The 21,219-nt window shown below is 37.9% G+C and overlaps 1 protein-coding gene across 1 annotated transcript; it reads left to right on the top strand.

Annotated features, from left to right (window-relative positions):
• Positions 1-12,294: 12,294 nt before the first annotated feature.
• Positions 12,295-13,551, top strand: LOC114474647 (interaptin-like). Its single transcript, XM_028465076.1, has one exon. It carries the CDS (start codon positions 12,295-12,297, stop codon positions 13,549-13,551), a length of 1,257 nt encoding a protein of 418 aa, XP_028320877.1.
• The last annotated feature ends 7,668 nt before the right edge of the window (positions 13,552-21,219 follow it).

The following is a 21,219-nucleotide window of genomic DNA, read 5'->3' as shown; positions in this document are numbered from 1 at the left end:
TTTTTTTTACTTCATTTGGCCATGACAATCTTTCATCCCCCCCGATGGGACAAACAGGCTTTTTCAAACTACCCCAAAACATCAACACATGAAATGCAATGGAAAGGAGAACACACAAACCCGCAACAAGGCTATCAACCAGACCAGCCAGGGTCCTTACACTGTAAGCAGCATTTATTGTCAAAATTTGACTGTCAAAATCTAATTATTTGATAACTCAGGCTTGTACAGATCAGAGTTCCAATACATTTGTTTAAGCATAGTCTGAAGGCTGTGAAAATTTTTTTTATTTTCAATATCCAACAGTGTGATTGAGCCTTTTTTTATGTGTACCAAATAGCTGTGTGTTTTTATTTTACTTTATTATTGTTTGTCTACCAGCAGATGTGAGGAATCATATTTTGTTGGCCCTTGTGGCAATGGGAAGGAGAAAAATGCATTGAGTTCAAACTTACATTGATATATTTATACAGCATTTACACTAAGACAATGAAATTATGCAAGTCACTGTACTTTTTATCATAACTTCATCTGTCAGAATGATCAGATCATGGAAATAATAAATGCAAGAATTCTTTGTACCCCGTAATATGCATTCAGTTCCTGATTTTTTCCATAGAGAACTCAATTAGGAGCTGCTCGCTGCAAGTTGCAACTGACAGATTTTTTTTTGTGTAATGAATAGAGTGGCTTGTCAAGATGAAGCAAAGCATTAGTGGAGAGAATAAAAACAGGGTGGCGCAGTAGCCAAGACCTTAATGATCTCAGCCCGCCACAAGACTTCCACAGAAAACAATAATAATTAGGGGTGGGCAGCCGATTGATTCTGCCTTTGTGTATGTGTGTTTGTGATGGTGTCTGTTGCACTTTCTTTTGTAGTTGAGGTTGCCTCAAGGGATATCAATCAATGTGTCACGTAATTGCTTGAGTGACCTTTGCTGATAAGAAACGGTAGCCTTCTGAAATCTCTATCTGTCTCTGTCACTTTGGCCATCTTCACCTCTTAACCGCTGCTTTCTCTCTGTCACATGTCCTTACATCAGAATGATCTTGCAAACTATTTAAGAATCACTTGGCTGGAGGATGCTTGGCAATGACTTGCTTTTGTTGATCTATTCGAAATTCAAAATCCGACCACAAATCTAATTAGTGTACGAGATTCTGCTGCTTTCATTTTAGGGAGACTTCAATGATAAATACACAAAGTTTGGCATCGTAGTCAAGCATTTGTAGTTATAATTGCATTTACACTGTTAAGTATGATGTATTTGTTAAATGATGAGTTGTGGAAGTTTAATTATTAATGTTACAATGGTAAAATAAATAGTGAAAAAAAAATGCCACTTTTGGTTTGTTTACAATTGTACCATGACGTCACAGATCGTTTGCATTTGTAAATAACACAAGCTCAGAGGGCTTCTTGATAGGCTTGTTCTCAGAGTGCAGTTGTACGTAGGATGTAAGTTACAGCAATTGTATCATTTTAAGTCCATTTGCTGCAGTTCCCTGATGGCTGAAAACCACTATATGTTGTGTGTTGTCTGTATTAGACAATGGACAGATTCCTGCATCAAGGGATTTTCTACAAAAACAAAACATAAAGGTTAAACGGAGGAAAAACAAACACGTCGCCATTGTGTTTGCTGAGTCATAGCGGCCTGAACTTGTTGCTAACACGGCATCGACATCACAAACTGAGCTGCGGGACGACCATGAACTACAAGGACCTCCTGAAAACACAGGCTGCTGATGGTCGTGTACTCTTGACGTGGCAGTGATTGTTACTTTACCAGTAATTTGATGCTTCAACATAGTGAATGCTTTTTTAAAACTAAAATTGTCGAGATATTTGTAAATATGAAATATGAGCAGCAAGGCACATAAGATTCAAAGGCAGGTCAGTGACAACAGTGTTGCAATGCAGTAAGATGAACAGCAGTAATATAAGATTGTGCTCTGAATGTGTATATTTTCCCCAGCCACCCATTGATGAGATGCAGTTTTATGGCCTGGGGACTAAAGACTTCCCAAGTGTTTGTAGAGCAGCTCAGAGACTGAACATGCTCCTCTATGGAATCACGGCCCGGTACAGTGGGTGCTCTGTGTTGTCCAGGATGGACAGAGTCTTTTCCAGGGTCCGCCTTTTTGCCACTGACACCATTGTCCAGCTTTGTGTCCACCACAAATCCAGCCCTCCTTACCAGTCTGTTTCTACTCATGTGGCCAGTCCTGAAGCACACTGAAGTGCAAATGCTGCAGCATGCATTGGTTGTAAATAACCAGCACGCTATTAGAGAAGCTTGGACAATGGTAGCTGGTGAACCGCGGTGCTCAATGGGGGAAACTGGGCATACAGAACATAGGAGCCAAGTTGAGTCTGTAGAAAGAAGAGTTGAAGACTGTTGGGTTTTCTTCCCAAATGGACAAGATACTCAAGATGGCCGCATCTACAGACGATGGAGAGGCTGCTCCTCACTTGCCATTAGAGAAAGACATTTTTCTATTAAACGCCAACAAATAAATTATCAAACTACGGGAAGAGATTTGTTGCCTTTCTAATGAGCTAAAAAAGAAAGATGAACTGCTCACCAAGTATACCGACACGGTCGTACAACAGCCAATAGCGCTGTCATCCTTCCTCCAAAGTACTCCATGTGACAACGACACAATTCCAAGGGAGAATCCTGGTTCAAGACTGTCCTGTTCCACACCACGCCTGCCATCGTGGGCTGAGGTTGTCGTCCGTGGATGTAGACGACAGAATAACACAGAAAATGGCGTCCCTCCTCCACTTGCTCTCCACAGTTGTTTTGAAGCCCTCTCATATGAAAACGGAGATAAACTCAGTCCATATAAGCTGACCGAAACAACCGCTAGGTAAACGCCTCCACCACTGCTGGATTAAATTCCCACTGCTCAAAAAACAGGTGCAGAAACCACCTCCTCCTCCTGAGAGGGGACAAAGGTGGCAGGCAATTGGGAGCCCCAACTGCCTGCCAGTGTGTTTGTCTTTGGTTGTGCTGATGTCTGAGAGCTCTGGTCCTAGCTCGGTGCAGAGCTTGGAGTGGGGCAGTCATTGGAGTGAGAGAGCTTCTGGAGGACTAACTTGAGCAGAAGGCGTTTTCCGTTTTTTCATTTTGGTTTTGGAAATAAATATCAAATAATGAGTGTATTTCTAGAATGGGAATCTGTGATTTATTTGGTTGTGACCAGATTCTAATGTTGCATAATCATAGTCATCAAACAGTAATCTGTAGTATGAAGGATTTAAAATGATTTTATAAGCAGTATAACTACTTTCACTTTAAAGCTAAGAGTATTGTCCATTTGTCGCTTTGTTGTTAATTTATAACATTGTATATTGCTTAGCTTTGTCCCATCCTAAGTTAAGGTTAGCACTTGCATAAAGCATAGTTCAAGTTTATTTATCTTTCTTTTTAAAATGGCTGCTATCTCAATCTTTTTTAAGATTCTGTTCCTTCATTCATTGTTCTTCCAAATGTTCTTATCTTGGACCTGAAAGTTTTGTCATTTACAGTAGTGTGTCATGGTCAATTTATCCCCCGCTGTGATGGCAGCCTGTGGCAAAACAGTAGAAAATATATATAGTCAAGGAAAAATGAACAGGGGAGAGCTTTGTTGATTCAGGTAGTTGCTCTTTTCAGGAGGTTTACTGGCTGATGTCTCCTCAAAGGGTCTCCCATCTGTCATAAATGTTCACTGCAGATGGACACATAGAACGTTTCCTGTCTCGCATGCAGCAGTGAGGCATCACAGGGGAGGTTTCTAATACCAAATGCTGTATCAGTGTAATACCGTATGTGTCGCAAGGCCTGTTTCCACCTTAGTGATAGAGCACTTCATCCTACAGGATAATTAACATAAAGTTGGGTTCAAAACCCTTAAAGTGTAACTAAACCCCAAAACCATTTATATATGCAGAAAACACATGTATTTGGATATTGAGTAGTATTGTTGATTCTGGTCCAACTCTTGACATTTAGTCAAAGTATTTCAATTTTGAATATTTTGTTGTACAAATATAAGACTGACTGTCCTTCAAGGGTTGAAACCCAACTATTACAGACAAATTTTGCCATTGGCTGAAAAAGGTAGATTGTGACATTTTGGTGGTTTCTTATATCACAACCCACTTCTGTTAGCCCCACCCCTCCCATAAAAACTACTCTGGAACTGTGGCGAGTAGGTTGAATTAAGAGAATTGCAAAAGGAGAGGTATAGTGTGCATAGCATGGATTGTTCTTTGGAGATTTTGTAGTATGGATTGACCGTGTCTTAACTGCTCCAGAAGCCCCTCCTAAAACCATGGCATTTTTTTTAAGCCTAGAACCTACCTAGAACCAAAACCTTGAGGTTTGGTTACACTTTAAAATTCCACTGACCAAATTGTTTTAAAAGTAAAGCACTGGCATTGTTTTTCATTACCCACTTGCTTGCTTGTAATATTCCTATTAAACTGTAAGTCACTCTGTAATATTTTTCAACACATTGTATTTTAAGAAAAAAGTTCCAAACAATTTAGTTCTCTGTCAAAATTCTATAAAATAATTTTTGGTCATTAATGTTAAATATGATAACATAAAAACCTTAAGTCATTCACAGGGTAAAGGGATAACTGTACCTATCAATTTAGCATTTTAAGCCTCTTCCACCTGAGGTGTGCAGGTTTTGCTGTTGATGAAATCTTGTAGTAATTTGTTTAAATATTTATTTGATGTAAAAAATGCTAAAAAGATGCTAATAAACAGACTGACAGTCAACAATGTGACCTGCTTTCTACTCCTTTTACACAAACCCATGTAGAAATAACCTTTACTTTCTTTGAGTATATTTTTTTAATTCCTTACCAGCAGCTTCTTATGATTTTAGCCAACTCTTTTTGACATCAGGATTTCTCCTGGTAGAGTTGGTGACTCCTGTGCCTCGAGCTCAAATCATCGGATCAATACTAAGTAAATACAGGGCAGTATTAAATATCTTGAAGTATCAAACACCCCAAATGTTGAAATAAACAATACATGCGAACTCAAACACTTAAACGCAGGTGGCTGTCAATGTCATTTACACTGTCGGTCAAAAGTTTTAGAACACCACACTTTTTCCAGTTTTTTACTGTAAATTATTCAGGTAACCAAACTTTTTTTTTTAACCTCTGGCTGTTCAGTACTTACTTTTGTACCATTTCAAGCAATTCATTAAAAATAAATAAATAAATGGAAAAATAAGGGTGTTCTAAAACTTTTGGCCGGTAGTGTATATCTTCTAACTCCTGTGCCTGAACTCCACTACAATAATATATCTACATGTTATACTACAGACAAAATAGTATAGTAACATGGCTTCCAGCAAACTGCAAATTCAATGTTATTTTCAAATACTGTTAATTCAACAAACTACGGACACCAGTTTGTACTAAACGCTATTGCTTGATGATCAGCATCTATGTAATCAATATAATTAGAAATCAGATTCATCTGTTTTTCAGAAATCGCGTGATTCCAGATTAAAAAGAACATCAATTTTCTGAGCCATTTTTCTCTGTAAAATTATATATTTTTTTAGAACTTATTACTGTGATCTAAAGGCCATGTGTTATATTTGCACAAGATAGGCAAAATAGCAGAGGAATTAAATAAGATTGGAAAGCAAGCAAAAGTGAAATCCATTGAGTAACCACACACATTACTGAAACACACACCCACAGCCTGAGATGCATACACACCACCTGTCTGGGTGTTTGGGGAACTATTTAGGCAAGTTGAGCGATGATCGTGCTCATTCATCTCCAGTATAAACAAGAGCAGTTGCTAGCGGTTACAGGTCTGTTGGCATAGAGCTCTGGAGACTTTTTGTGTATGTGTGTGTTTCTAAAAGAACGAGTGAACTCATGACAGGTGGCAAATGAGGCTGAGGCTCAAACGGGCAGACACAATTATCACATACACACAGAGACACTGATGCGCATAAACCCAGCCAGCCCTTTTAGTAATTCTAACTGTGGCTCGTACGAGGTATGATCGTGACACTCATCACACAGACGCTTCTTAGAAGCCTTCCTAGAAATTCACATTTAACGAAAATGTTCAAGCATCTGATTCTTTCTTCGTGCCACCCCTTCAGGCTCACCAAGAGACACTCCAAAGACTGAAAAAACACATGAGCCACAATCCCCACCAGAATGGAGATAATACTGGAAGATGTGAACTCAACTGCTATGCCCACCAGTCAATAACACTGAGTTTATTTTTCAAACATTTCTGTCCATTCCATTTAGACTTTTTGTAGATTTAACTGTAAATATTATCCTTAAATAAGAATTTGTCTCCATGCAATGACTGATAAAGACTATCTTGTTTTTAAGGGTTAAAACCTTGGGTAGTGATAGGTCTTAGAGCTTTTTATAGATAGACTAGATGACTAGAGCAAAACAATAAATAATAATATAGTTATGACACTAAATAACAATTCAAACTACCTTTGGTAACTTCTTTGAATGGGCCAACCCATCTATTGACACTAGGAGGAGGTGATGATGACATATACATACACATGCAGTTTGTCAGATTTTGACAAACAAGCTAACAAAACGTTCAGAAAGATCCCGAGATGTATGCTATTGCTTTTGTGATGTGTAACTTTTAAACTTTTTGAGGTATTACATTTTTTTGTGAAAATGCATTATTGACTTTTCAGCTCCGGTCCCATTTTTATAGTGGACAGCTTGCTAATCTATAGTGGAGCTGCTCTAGTTTTTACCTTAAATTCTTTGCAAACAAATGACAAACCATTCAACCTTTAACATATTCAGCTAATACGTTCAACCCATTTCAACCTTCTCTTAACCCTTTTAAACCTTTTTCAACCTATTTAAACCTCATTGCTAATGTTAAGCTATTACTAGGGTAATGCAAATGCTAGGCTTATGCTAGGTTGGTTCTAATGCTAGGATAATGCTAATGCTAGGTTAATTATAATGCTAGGCTAATGTTAATGCTATAGGTGAATGCTAATGGAAGGTAAATGCTATTGCTAGGCTACTTTTAAAGCTAGGCTAATGCTAGGTTAATGCCAATATTTGGCTAATGCTATTGCTAATGCAAATGCTAGGTTAGTGCTAATGTTAGGTTAGTGCTAATGCTAGGTTCATGATGTTGTTAGGGTAAAGCAATTATCCGGAGGATGAAAAGAGAGAGAGAAAATTCAAAAGCGAACGTTTCGATGTCCTTCCTTAAACGACTTCTCTTCCTCCCCCTGCCTCTGCCAATCTACCAGAAGCCACGCCTCTACTTTTGTGCATGCACATAGCGGAACAATCCAAGGTCGCATCGGGTTGCATTGATATAGGTCTATGAGTCATCGTTATTCTTTTGGCGATGGACATTTCTGAGGTAAAAGCCAAAATCATATTTAAATCTTTATTCATTTTGTCATAAAATAACAATTATTGACTATGTGCTGCAAGGCAAACCTTAGTCTTTTTACTACATGCTGTAATTACAATGGCAATACAAGCATTTCAACAAATGTATATACATTTATTTACAAACTTTTGATTGTTTGATTGTCTCATTAGTGAGACAGAATAAAAAGGTTATTATGGCATGATTCAATTTTCCTCACTTGACTCAACCAAATTCAAAATGCATTGTCATTTTGTTGTATGGCTATCTATCTATTCTACTATCCACAAGATTCATATATCTAATCTCATAATTCATAATTTTTTTTTTTTTTTTATGATACAAATGACAAGTTGAGTTTTTTTCAGTTCTGGTCTTAGGCTGGGCTGCATCTGAGTGAAGGACTGATGCAATACATATCAATGTCGAAAAAAAGTACTTACAAATAATCTGTCATAACTCCCAGCCACTTTGCAGCAAAACCAGAAGTGGTTACATATGTCCTTCTTCCATTCAACCTTTTCCTGCAAACAGGGCTGTCCTGAAGCAAAGGGCAATTTTTTGCTTTAACCTTTAAACAAAGACTCCTTTAATCAAGAATATTTCAATCCATATTCTCTTTTAAAGTAAAAAAGGTTCTTACAATACCCATATTGTGTAAAATACATAAATGATACATCACAAAAAACACCACTTTTTTTTGTAAACATACATGATTTACACTGATTTAAATACACAACTACTAGTGTACAGTGTGGCTTAGTGAATTGACTCCATAGCACACTGTTTAAACCACATGTTATCTTTGGAGAATAACCATTAAAATACAAATACAGACCGACAAAGCTGGCTATCACAGTTCCCACTTGATTCAGCGTCAATTTCACAAATTCATCCACAAACCATGGACATCACTTCTAAAACACATGAAAGCACAAATACATACAAATAACAATTCCCTGAAGCCTCCATGGAAGCAATCTACACACCAGCAGCTTTGTTCTGAACGACTGCTTTAATCTTTGCTGTATTTTAGTTGCTGGGCCCTGCTGCTGTTTGGGCCTTCAGATTGCCTCGGACTCCACTGTTGTCACACTACAGAGGTCAGTCCAATAACTTAGCTCCCCTGGGCTGAAATACACAAACCACATCAGGCCAATTACACACAATGGTACACAAACACAGCACAGCAACACAAATACACAAATAGGCACACTGCCACACTTGAGCTTCCACCTCAGAACAAACCTCTCCCCCCGCTAGAGCAAACCCTAGTTGTAAAGCGACTTTGAGTGTCCAAAAAAGCGCTATATAAAATTGATGCATTATTATTATTAATATTTATCTCTCTATTACTTTCACTTTTTTATGTCACCGTTAGAGAGTACCCTTTAGATTAAATTAACATTGCGCAAAAAGCATCTATTCAAGATGTATTGAGAATCAAATTGCCTCCGCCACGGAGGTAATATTTTCAACTGTGTTTGTTTTTGTTAGCAGGATTACGTCAAAACCATCCATCTATCCAATTTCAGACCCACTTGTTCCTGTTTTTTTTCAGGGTCACAGGGGTGTGCCCGAGCCTATCTCCGGCTCACACTGTGAGCTAGGTGGGGGTACACCCTGGACAGGGCACCAGTCTATCGCAGGGCAACACAGACACACACAATAACTCACACTGACATTCACTCCTATGGGAAATTTAGAGTCTACAATCAACCTTACAGTCATGTTTTTGGATTGTGGGAGGAAGCAGGAGCACCTTGAGGAAACCTACGCAGCACGGAGAAAACATGCAAACTCAGAAAGGATCCAAGTGTCCACCCCAGGGCGCACATCCGCCTCACAGCAAGAAGGTCCTGGGTACATCAAAAGCACTCAACAAAATTTGAACCAAAGATAGACCTTACATCATGGTAGATTCCATTACATTTTTGGTCGGGATCCCTATCTCTCATCATTGGCAAAATTGATATAATTGAAATTTCTGTATTCAGTTATGTCAGGTTGGTTCCTCAATTCCTAAATCATTGAGTTTCATTCCGATTAGATTCGGTATGCGCATTTCATTAAAATTTGTCTAATGAACACTGTGAAAGTTGATGTTTTTCACGGTTTCTGTCGGGATCTTTAGAGGAGACGGCATTAAGTTTTTCAGCAAAGCCTCTGGGTCATTGTTTGGGGTTCCTGGAATACATGAAAATAACACGTTGTCTCGCATACTGCAAGATTGGATATCCAGGACCGTTTCTTTCAGGAGTTTGTTTTCCTTTTTAAGCTCTTTCACCTCTGTGAACACCACTGATAAAGCCGAATGGACGCCATGATTCTCCTTCTGTAAGTCGTGTATTTGTTGGTATTAAAATTCCAGGCTGGCCTTCAGTTCCTTCATCGGGGCGTAAGCCAAGTACACCCAACTTCTTATTGATGGATCCTACTGTAGGACAGCTTTCTGGGGGTCTGTCTCCAGATCCGATGTGTCCGTAGATGAGTCGGTCTCTCAGCGTTTCGCCAGCATACCTGATGTGCTTGCGGCTTGGGGTCCGACTTCCATCGTGCCCTGGACGTAATATCGGTCGATGAACTCTTCTGCAACTCTGGTGCAATGGCGCGTGGTCGGTTCTTGTTATCACATGACTCTCAGAACATCTTGATTGACTTGCCTCTCTCGCCTTATCTTTCTCGCCCCTCTACCTCTTTCTCCCCTCATTGTATCATGATCAGGATGATTGATCCAGATAACTGCCAATATCAGGCAAAGACAATATTTGGGGCTTGGAGGAAGTTTGCGCTCTTTGAGATTTGTCTTTACCTGATACAATATTTCATGTACTTAGTATGCACACACTTTACTGAAAAAAAAAAAAAACACTGTTTATTAAAAGTTATCACAGAGCCTGCACAAAAATATGAAATTTCAAAGTTGTTGAATAAATTATCCAATGTAAATTCTAAACTGCTAAACACATGGCTTGGAAAAAAAAAAACAAAAAAAAAAAAAACCTGCTTCATTAAAACCTGCAATAAGATCAATTGTATTTTAGGTTCAGAAGAGCTTTGAATGATGCATTACAGCTAGTGACATAAACAAGACAGATGTTATTATAAGTAATAATGTATCCAACATATCTATTGTTTAAAATATCAATTATTGCCTGAAATGAACTTGACTGATAGAAAACCAGAGGCAATCAAACATCCAACCAGCAGAGTGCAATGACCTTACTGGATGGTAATCTATAAGTGTGGCATTTTACTGGCCCGACATTCCCTTGCAATTTTGATTAAACAAATGAATCATTTCGCCAACAACATTAATTACCACTGCATGTAACAATTCAAGACGCTGACCTTTACATACTCCAACAGGTCACAACAAGTCTTCGAAGCAAGCCGAGAAGGAAAATGTGACTTTAGATTATCTTACTTAACAAAGTAAGAGTGTGTAAGAAAACTGGTAGCACTTAGTAGCCATAGTACTCAATTAAGTATTTATCTGTTTAATATCTGTAAGATTTGGTCTCAAGAAAAGCAGTTCACTGTTATAGGATAAAAAGTTATTCTCTGCCGAGTGTAATACTTGATATGTTTTACAATCGACCAAATCAAATAGATTGAATAAAAATTGAATAGCCACATTTTTCTTATCTTTACACAGATGGATTAAAATACAAGTCATTTTACCCAATGATTAAACAAAACTAAAAGACTAAAATGTGACCAGTGTTTGGAATAACGGCGTTTAAAATAACGGCATTTGTTTTTCAGTAACACGTAATCTAACTAATTACTTTTTACGCCATTGCAACGCCGTTATCGTTACTGAACGTTAAATGCAGTGTGTTACATGCATTGATTGAATAAACTGATCTAAAAGCAACCCTGGCTTCATACTCAGCTGTAGTGAGGAGGTGGGTTAAAAACAAGATGAGCAATTATGATTGGCTAAGGTGGTGTCATGTTTCATGGTAGCCAATCAGAGTCAGTGTTTTTACACATGTGCCAGCAAGAGGAGGTGGGTTAAAAACAAGGTGAGCGATTATGATTGGCTAAGGTGGCGTCACGTTCCATGGTAGCCAATCAGAGCCAGTGCTTTTACTATTTATTATTTTATAATTTTACTATTTATTATACTGATTCAAAATTCTCCAGAATTTTAGTATATCTTTAAAATGGCCCCAAAACTAGTTAGAATATATGTCACTAATTTAGATACATTTTATTTTTTATTTATCTGTTTCATTGTGTTTTAATGTATAAAGTGTCTTTGAGTTTCTTGAAAAGTGCTATATAAAACAAATGTAATATTATTATTCATAATTTGAATTGTGTTTGCTAACAGCCAATCAGCATTCAGAGACTTGCACTGGGTTCTAAAACCATGACAACCATGAAGGCAGCAGGCAAACAATAGCATAAAAGCAATGTTCTCTTCCATTTGCTTTCACTTTGATCTTATATTGTTTTCTTGCCACACAGACTTCTACACCTTGAGAAACTAGCTTTTTTTGGAAAGATTCACTAGTTTTGCATCTGAACATTTAGAGAAATGGAAAGAAAACCACAGACAAAAGTTACTGCTAACTTTAACAGTCACCAGCTATACCCAGCTAAGCCAGAGTGTATCCAATCTGTAAAGCAATCTAAAAAAACAATTTTTCCAGCTAACCGTCTTGAACCAAAAGAAAAGGAAGTCTTCTTTCTTAAACTAGCTCTTTCAAAAATGAAAGAAGACCATAGAAAACAGTTGGAAGAAGAGCGAAAAAACATGGTTATCAGGGAAAATGAAACCAACCGCATCCTTCAAAACCCAAATGATGAATTAAAACAGAAGAAACGTCTCATAAAAGAACATCTAGAGACTATTTCAGAAATGGGGGCTGCTCTCGAAAAGGTGGAGAAAGCTCACTACCATAATGAAAGCACATTCCAACAAAAGCTGATACAACTACAGACCGACCGGGATGAAGTGGAGAAAAAACTTCACACCAAAAATCTGGAAATGGAAGAAGAGCATAGAAACCAGTTGGAAGAAGAGCGAAAAAACATGGTTATCAGGGAAAAGGGAACCAACCGCATCCTTCAAGCCCTAAATTATGAATTAAAACAGAAGGATCGCATCATAGATGAAAATCTAGAGACTATTTCAGAAATGGAGGTCACTCTCAAAAAGATGGAGAATAACTTAAAAAGCAAGATGGACCAATGCAACCAACTGGTGGAGGAGAAGGAGGAAATAAAGGAAGCTCACTTCCATAGTGAGAGCACGTTCCAAAAAAAGCTAATACAACTACAAACTGACCTGGAGGAAGCAAAAAAAAAATTTCACGCCAAAACTCTAGAAATGGAAGAAGAGCATAGAAACCAGTTGGAAGAAGAGCGAAAAAACATGGTTATCAAGGAAAAGGAAACCAACCGCATCCTTCAAGACCTAAATGATGAATCAAAACAAAAAGATCGTATCATAGATGAACATCTAGAGACTATTTCAGAAATGGAGGTCGCTCTCAAAAAGATGGAGAATAACTTAAAAAGCAAGATGGATCAATGCAACCAACTGGTGGAGGAGAAGGAGGAAATAAAGGAAGCTCACTTCCATAGTGAGAGCACGTTCCAAAAAAAGCTAATACAACTACAAACTGACCTGGAGGAAGCAAAAAAAAAATTTCACGCCAAAACTCTAGAAATGGAAGAAGAGCATAGAAACCAGTTGGAAGAAGAGCGAAAAAACATGGTTATCAAGGAAAAGGAAACCAACCGCATCCTTCAAGACCTAAATGATGAATCAAAACAAAAGGATCGTATCATAGATGAACATCTAGAGACTATTTCAGAAATGGAGGTCGCTCTCAAAAAGATGGAGAATAACTTAAAAAGCAAGATGGATCAATGCAACCAACTGGTGGAGGACAAGGAGGTAATAGAGGAAGCTCACTGCCATAATGAGAGCACGTTCCAAAAAAGGCTGATACAACTACAGCCTGCTCTAGATGAAGAAGAGAAAACACTGGAGCGGTCCAACCACATGATGACTGCGACAACTCAGGAGAAGACAGCTTCTAAAAAGAAATCTGGATGGAAACGGTTCAAGTGCTGGTTGAAGGTCCCCAAGAAGAAACACAACATTTAATCATTTAACATCACTCTCTTCTTCTTTTTTTGGAACAGCTTTTTAATGTTGTTTGTCGGTACAATGTCTGATGTCATGTCTGGACCTATTGTATGACCGTTCTTTGAGAGCATCAAATGCCTGAGAGAAACACTTTAGGTTTTTTTGTATGGAAATACACTGCAATGACAAATGAAGAACCGTGAACCTTGAAAATAAACAGCTTGTAAAAAATGTAAATTTGTATTCAACTTTTTGTGACCTTAGAGACTTTTTTTATTCAAGAGTAATGTGGCAAATTCTTAGTTTGAATGACTATACTCATAGTTAATGGTATATGTGCTTACAATAGAGTTTTTACTACCTTAGCAAACATCACTTTGCCAAATCTACTAAATAACTGATTTCCCTGGACTAAATTTCAACTTAAACAGTTAAATATGACTGATGCACATTGAATTGTAAATGACTTCTTCTATTGTATTTTTTTACAGAGTACTAAACACATTTTTGGCAAAGGCTCTCTCTATTTGCCTATGTAAATTTAGCACAAACACATTTAAATTTGTACACAAACACACACAGATTGCACACACAGCATTGTTGTCCTCAAAGTCTAAAGCCAAAGGAATTTTAATTTGCAGCTTTAGTTTTGAATACACTGAATGTTGTTCACAAAGCAATTCTGTGATTCCATCCACCTCTGCAAATTATAAACTAATCAAAACACATTTCTATGACAACTTCTCTACATATGCAAGCACTATGGTGTTATACTTATAAGCATGGTTAATTTTACTCACCATCCATTTCTATACTATGTAAATGATCTAAAACACTGATTCAAGGTTTTCTTTCTATTAAGAGTGACTTTTTCTTTATTGTTTATAGCTTAGAAGTACACCTCAAGACCTTAGAAAAATAGAGTACCGGTATACAGTATAGCTAAATCTTTAATTGTTGTTGTCAGAACAGTATTGAAACTACACTGGATCATTGATACACTGGATCATAGATAGGCACGTTTTGAAGCTTTACATGTGGCGGACACTGCGTGTTTTGAGATTGTTCAGCAAGGAACTCCAAACTTTATTCTCCGTTCACCCACACTTCTCAATGGCCCTCTAACACCAAAATACATCTGACTTGAAACACCACCTTCTCAACACAATGTTCTCCACCACTTCACAGTAACTGGGCGAAATATGAATGTAAATGATCGCCACAATATCATCCATTGTATGAACACCACCGGCAACACAGAAGCCCTCCCCTAAACGCACTCTCTTCCCAACTTGTTTGGACGCGCATCCAGAGCATCTTTGATGCTAATGACAAGTGTACTTATTCATTGAGCACAAGCGTGAGGCACGATTTTTACGCCTGAAACGCACACTGCAGACCTGTTTGGAGCTCTTTGACAAAAATAAAGTGCACAGCAGTATTTTGGTTTTACAAGCATAGAAAATCACAGGGTTTGGGATAGGTGATAATAATAGACAGAACAAACTAACAAAACATCTTAAACTACCAATAAAGTGTCCTGAGTTTTCGGTTTTCTTGTAGTGCAAAAATAAAACATGTCCAAATGCAGCAGCTTTGTTGATATTTGAATGTAAAAATATTATTCTGAAAATAACTTGCAACAGCTGACAGGACAAAAGCTATAAGTCAAACATTCTACAGAAATAATAAAGTGCAGCATGTGTAACATTTTCATAAATCAAAGGGTAATTGACAGAATGAACACAGGTTAGTAGTTCTCTTATTACAGTCATACCTGTACATTAGTGGAAGGTTTTTCTTCATATACAATACAATGAACTCCATCATTTTCCTCGTAGTAGCTTTGCTTTTTTCAAAAATAAGCTCTCTCAGTGGACCACTGACCGTTTGCTTCGTTAGCTTTAGCTTTAGCATTAGCTTGATTACCATAGCTTCAAATGCTGCATACTGAGCAGTGTGGTGATTTCTTAAATGGTGAATGAGGTAGCTCTCTCTGATCTATATCTCAATGTTCCAGGCACTGGCTGCAAGGGCAACAATACAAGGTGCAGGATCAAAAATGATTTGTTATTAAAGTGAATTGTATTTGGTGATGTTATATATGATTTATTATCACAACACTGTGGGTCAGGTAAATTATGTATGCACTTATTGAAACAGGGACCAACCGAAGAAGGAAGCTGTGTACCCTGCCAAGAGGAAGAGGGAAGAGATAACGACTGCTGAATGAAATGTGGAGAACTCGAATGGAGGCTGACCCTGGCTCCAGGTGGTTGGACATTGGTCCTTCATGTAGAAGTCAGCCTTTAGCCCACAACTGTGCCGGATGTGTCCTGTTTATGCGTAAGAAATCATTTTGGTAACACTTTACAATAAGAGTCCCTGTATAAATGTTAGTTAAAACAATAATGAGCATTAATTAACATCTTAATAATATGTTATGAATGCATTACCTAACATTAAATAACATATTAGTTATTGCATCAATAAGCAGTCTACTCCACAAAGTTAATTATAACATTAAAAAAAAGTAATTAGTTATCCTTATGTATGCATTACTTATTATCCATTCATCCATTTTCAGACTGGCCTTTTGTCCTATCTCAGTGTTGTGGGGCATTACTTTTTATGAATTAATAAATTTAAATTGTCTGAAACTGAAAATGAGAAAACCAAAACACGGATAGAAATGATTATGCCAGTTTTATTTCATAATATTTTGTGAGATGTCTCACTATGGGATGCACTCCCATCTGCAGCCCTCAGATGCATTTTTTCTCAATGTGCCAATCCTGATTGGCGGGTGAAACGTGTCAAGACATACTACCACCTCCTATAAGAGGAGGCGGACGGGAAAACATCATTCGAGCAACTCTTCTCACTCTCAAGCATATCTCGCGTCCTCTACCAGTTCAACTGTCCACAGACAGATCTTCTTTTAGCCTCCGTTGGTGCACGCTGATAGGACTGGACACATTTGCTTTGTGGGACCACACCAAGTCAAAAAGTAGCCAGCGCTTACCTTGCCTCCGCTTTGTCGATGCTGTCCCTGTTCAATGCCACACCACGGTCTCGAATCTTCGGGCGTTGGCACACCAGCCGACAGCTCGGCTCCAATGCTGCCCCCGACGTTCCTGATGGTTTGGCGCTCTCACTCTCTAGTGGACTGGCCAGCTCCACAATCGACACCACACCATGGTTCCGAGCTTCCAGACGCCAGCACATCAGCTTTCGTCTTGAGCCCACGATGCCTCCAGCGGTCTGGTGCACGTTGGTCCTTCTCGCAGACGTTCACACTCCGGTGGACAGCCGGTTTCCACACTCGACGTGACATCACGGTATTCAAGCTTCCAGACGCCAGCACACCAGCTGTCGTCTCGAGCACAACGCTGTCCTCGACATCCTTCGACGCTCCGGTGCACGTTGGCCTGCATCCCACGTGGTAGAATTGAGCTATCCGCATGTTCTCCCTGCCTGCGCCAATGCAGAAATGGAGACCAAGGCCCGTCTCACCGATGGTCCAGGAGACTCTGAGGCACTCCTCTGCCAATGCGGAAATAATTCAATAATAATCTGCACAGCCCGCTCAGCGCGAACAGGACAAGAAGAAGAGGACGGCCTGACCGCTCTCTACTCCCCTGATGAAGCAGCTGGTTGTTCTGTGTTCCCTCGCTCCACCCATTTGCCCTATCCTGGATGGAAGTGCTCTAAACAGATACCTAATCAATGTTAGGTAATACTTTAAAATTATTAGCAACATTATATTAAATTGGTAGTGAATGCTTAAAAATGCATTAACTAACGTCAATTAAGGGCTTATCGTTAAGTTTTACCATAGTTTTTTCCCCTGTTGGTTTCATTTATGTTTGTTAAAGGCCTGTTCATAAATGAATAAATGATGACAAAATAAAAAAATGAAACTATCTAATTAATCTCAGACTTGCACAACTAGCAGAATAATTCTAAGTTTGCTTACAAAATGTATATAATCCAATTTTTTAAATATTGAGGTTATTTCCTGTGTGATATTTAATATTTCTTTCTGTGAAGATTTTATTTGCTGCATTCTTTTGTATAAAATCTTCCTAAACAAGGAATTTCCATCTGTTTGATGTATGAGCTTCTTCCTGTCTTCCACCCACTCCTTTCATCTCTTTTTCATTTTAACAAAGTTTTTCTCTTCGAGTCTACCTATCTAGGCAGTGTTATTCCTGAGGGAAAGCATGGCGCTTCCACACCTTGCGCTTTCCAAGTTAAAAATAGTGCTTTTCAGCAAACGAAAAGGTTATCCAATTAAAAGTAATTGCTCGAGAAGAGGACTGGATGCACTATTCTCTCACCAAAAATAATGAAATAAAGAAGTGACAACAAGAAATTGGTGGTGACTGTTTTTGCATTATTCAGCATCCCCCCCCAATCCACATCCCCATTGGTCTTCTCCATCTTTCTTTTCACATATTTTAGCATGAAAATCAACACATCAAAGATTTTATTTCCTAACTTAAAGAAAGTACACTTGAAAGGGGGCAGACGGGAGAAGAAGACTGTTAGTCTTTGACAAAATTATTCAGTGAATGACAGTTAATTAAAAACCACCTATATAAGGGAAGTATAGTTGAAGTTGTGGTGCATATTTGGAATAATGTATTTAGTCCATCACAAACAATGTGTTTCATCACAAGGATAATTTAAACTAGACATTTTCTGACTGGAGTTGGTTACAGTGCCGCTATTTTTATCTGCCATTTATTCAAAGTGCATTGTCTCTGTGATTTATGCTGTGACTGCTTTAACATATAACCCAGGGTCTGCTTTATATTCAGAATCCAAAAATAGCAGAAACGATACAGCTAATGTACTACAAAGCTTTCATTTGATGATAAATTCAGGAATTGATTGATTTAGTCTTTTAGTTTACCTTTTATACCAGCTCCATGCATGTTGGCTCAGGGTACAAGGGGAATAACCCTGACATGAGATCATTATCTGGGGTCTGTGGGTGTATATGTTTTCAGTTTGTGCAGTTAGGCTGGTTTTAAGCCTTTGTGTTGTAATTAATTCAATTATCAGAGGTGAATGTAAATAGTAACTTTTTTATTATTATTAGTTTTAGTATTATTTCATAGAGCTACTTTGTACTTGAATATGTTATGTATGACTTACTTGTGTACAGGTTCCATCAAGTAACAGTACTTCTACTTGAGTAGGATATATCAGTACTCAGGGGCGGACTTGTGGGGGAAAGTGGTCATTGACAGACCGGCACACCTAATGCGCTGTGTGGGGAGCCAGCCAGCCAGATGAAAAAAACTGCATTTGATGTTGCTTTGGACAATAATCATATATTAATCATTAACTTGAACCCTTAAGTAGCCTACAGTAATATAATTACAGCAGTAAAGTTATTTTACAGCATGTAGTGATAATAACAGGTCATTGATACAATAAAAAGTTGGCTCACCCACCACCCCAACCAAGCGCCAGTATCCTTTATATTTTAAGACAAGTATACAGAAAATCTAAAATAGCCACTTGTCAACCACTAACTTAATACAATAGGTTATTAGAGTCTGGTAGTCCTACCTTTATTAACATTGAAATGCTGTCAACATTCCTACTAGGGCTGGGCAGTATGGACCAAAACTCATATTAATATATTTTCTCAAAATGGTGATACATAATATAAATCTTGTTAATCTTATTTCAAATGAAGTCTGACCAGAAAGAGAATTCTTTGTTAAATGTGCTGATGCAAAATGCTACCCAGGCTCATTTATTAACAAACAGCTGAACAATATGTGCCACTTTTGGCTTTTTCTCCTAGGGACAGCACGTATGAGTGAGTTCTGTAGTGTGACTTGTTATTGAGAAGGTCTGGGTTAGAATGCACTCATTAATCCATCTAACTGAGCTTTACATTCTGTTCTGAGAAGTAAAAGCAGCAATTCCAAAAACAACTATTTTATCTATCGATATCTGCGATGTTGTAGTTTTCTATATGGCCAAAGAAAACTTGCTACATCTCAAATCTTTATATATTGCCCAGCCCTAATTTCTAAATTATAATACAGCCTAAATTCAAACATAAATAGGTATTTGAAGCGCATTTGTTTATTCAATATACTTACAGTTCATATACAAGTCAACACGTTGCATGTTTACAGTTAATTACACGTTGTTTGTCTTTAAGTTAGACATTAACATTTTATTTTTATTGAACTTGAAAATAACTAATACTAAAATAACTAAGGCAATAATAATATCCAAGGACACACAGATTAGTTTGTAAAAATAGGCAGAGACAGTGCTTTCAAAAGATGAAATTCAAGTTTATTAAGACCAGGAGGAAGCATAAAAGGTTAAAAAAGGAATATTTATATGACTAAAATTTAGGTTTTAATCAAGGGCCAATATTAAAAGTACACATTCAATTAAAACCTTACAGCCCCTGAGCCAGGACCAAACAGAATCTGAAAAAATAAAACAAGATTAGAACATATCCAAGTAAGGATGGCTGGAGAGGAAGTAGCCCCACCACAAACAAACCAAAAAGTGCCACCCGCAAACACACATTAAATAACAAAAGTACAAAACAGAAATAAGGGCCAACTCCCCCTCCCAAGCACAATTACATATTTTCTTGTAATTTATCATGCTCACTCATGTGGTTCTCTGGCATTCACTGTTGACTTATTAGACACATTTGTTGCAGACTTTACATCCTTTAACGCTTTTTTAAAGGAGTGAATATTTGTGGCGCTTGTGATTAGTGGATTTTTCATGGTGACTTACGTGGTTCCTTCCCCCGTGGGAGACTCTAAAATCTCAGTAACAAATCTTACAGAACGTGTAACTGTGTCCCAACCTGCTGCTCTTTAGAAAGGTAAACTCTCTGTCCCATTTTCCATGGTATTTACACGAGTTCTTAGTTTTTTTCGCCGGAACGTTTTGATTTATCCATCTTTTTTCTTAGCTGTTTCAGAGTTTGTTCCGGCTGCTCTCACCAATTTCGCGAGAACTGCCACTCTGGCCATTTCAGGTGGGAGTTCTTGCGAGACTTGTGACGACATTCAGTTTAGTAAGGCATCTTTTAATTATTATTACTTTAAAATACGGGATATTTACTCGAAACATACTAATACGGGACGAAGGCGGGAAAGAGGGGTAAAATACATGAGTTTCGCGGACTTTACTTGATTTTGCGTTAATAGTTGTGATCGTGACATCGCAAAATCCTGGAAGGACTGACAAGGTGCCAAACTGTTGTAAGGTTATCCTAGAAGAAATTATGATTTTCATGCATGCTAGTCAATGGCTGATGTTGAAACTCCAATTAACCAAGTCGAGCATACATATGTTTAGATTGCTGTATAAAACGTGTTTCTATAGAAGTAAAGGCAAACTTTAAGTAACTCATTTATTTCATTTCCTGGTTTGACACGTAAAAACTTGTGTAAGAAAAAAGTACATGCCAAGATTAGAGATGCTTTGAATTTTAGAAGGTGGTTACATATTAAAAGGAAATGAGATCTTAGGCCAAAGATGCAAGGTTAGAAATGACAAACAAAAAAAGGGCACAATGCAGAAATCAAAGTTGTTAGAGTCTTGTCTCTTATAAACCTTATCCTCTAACAATCTGGTTTGTCCGTAAGTTTTACATGTATCACTTCCATTGTTGGCTTG

The sequence above is a fragment of the Gouania willdenowi genome, chromosome 13 (genome assembly GCF_900634775.1).
Source record: "Gouania willdenowi chromosome 13, fGouWil2.1, whole genome shotgun sequence".
NCBI classification, from domain to species: domain Eukaryota; kingdom Metazoa; phylum Chordata; class Actinopteri; order Blenniiformes; family Gobiesocidae; genus Gouania; species Gouania willdenowi.
Note: the sequence above shows the minus strand (reverse complement) of the source record. Positions and strands in the feature narration are given on the sequence as shown.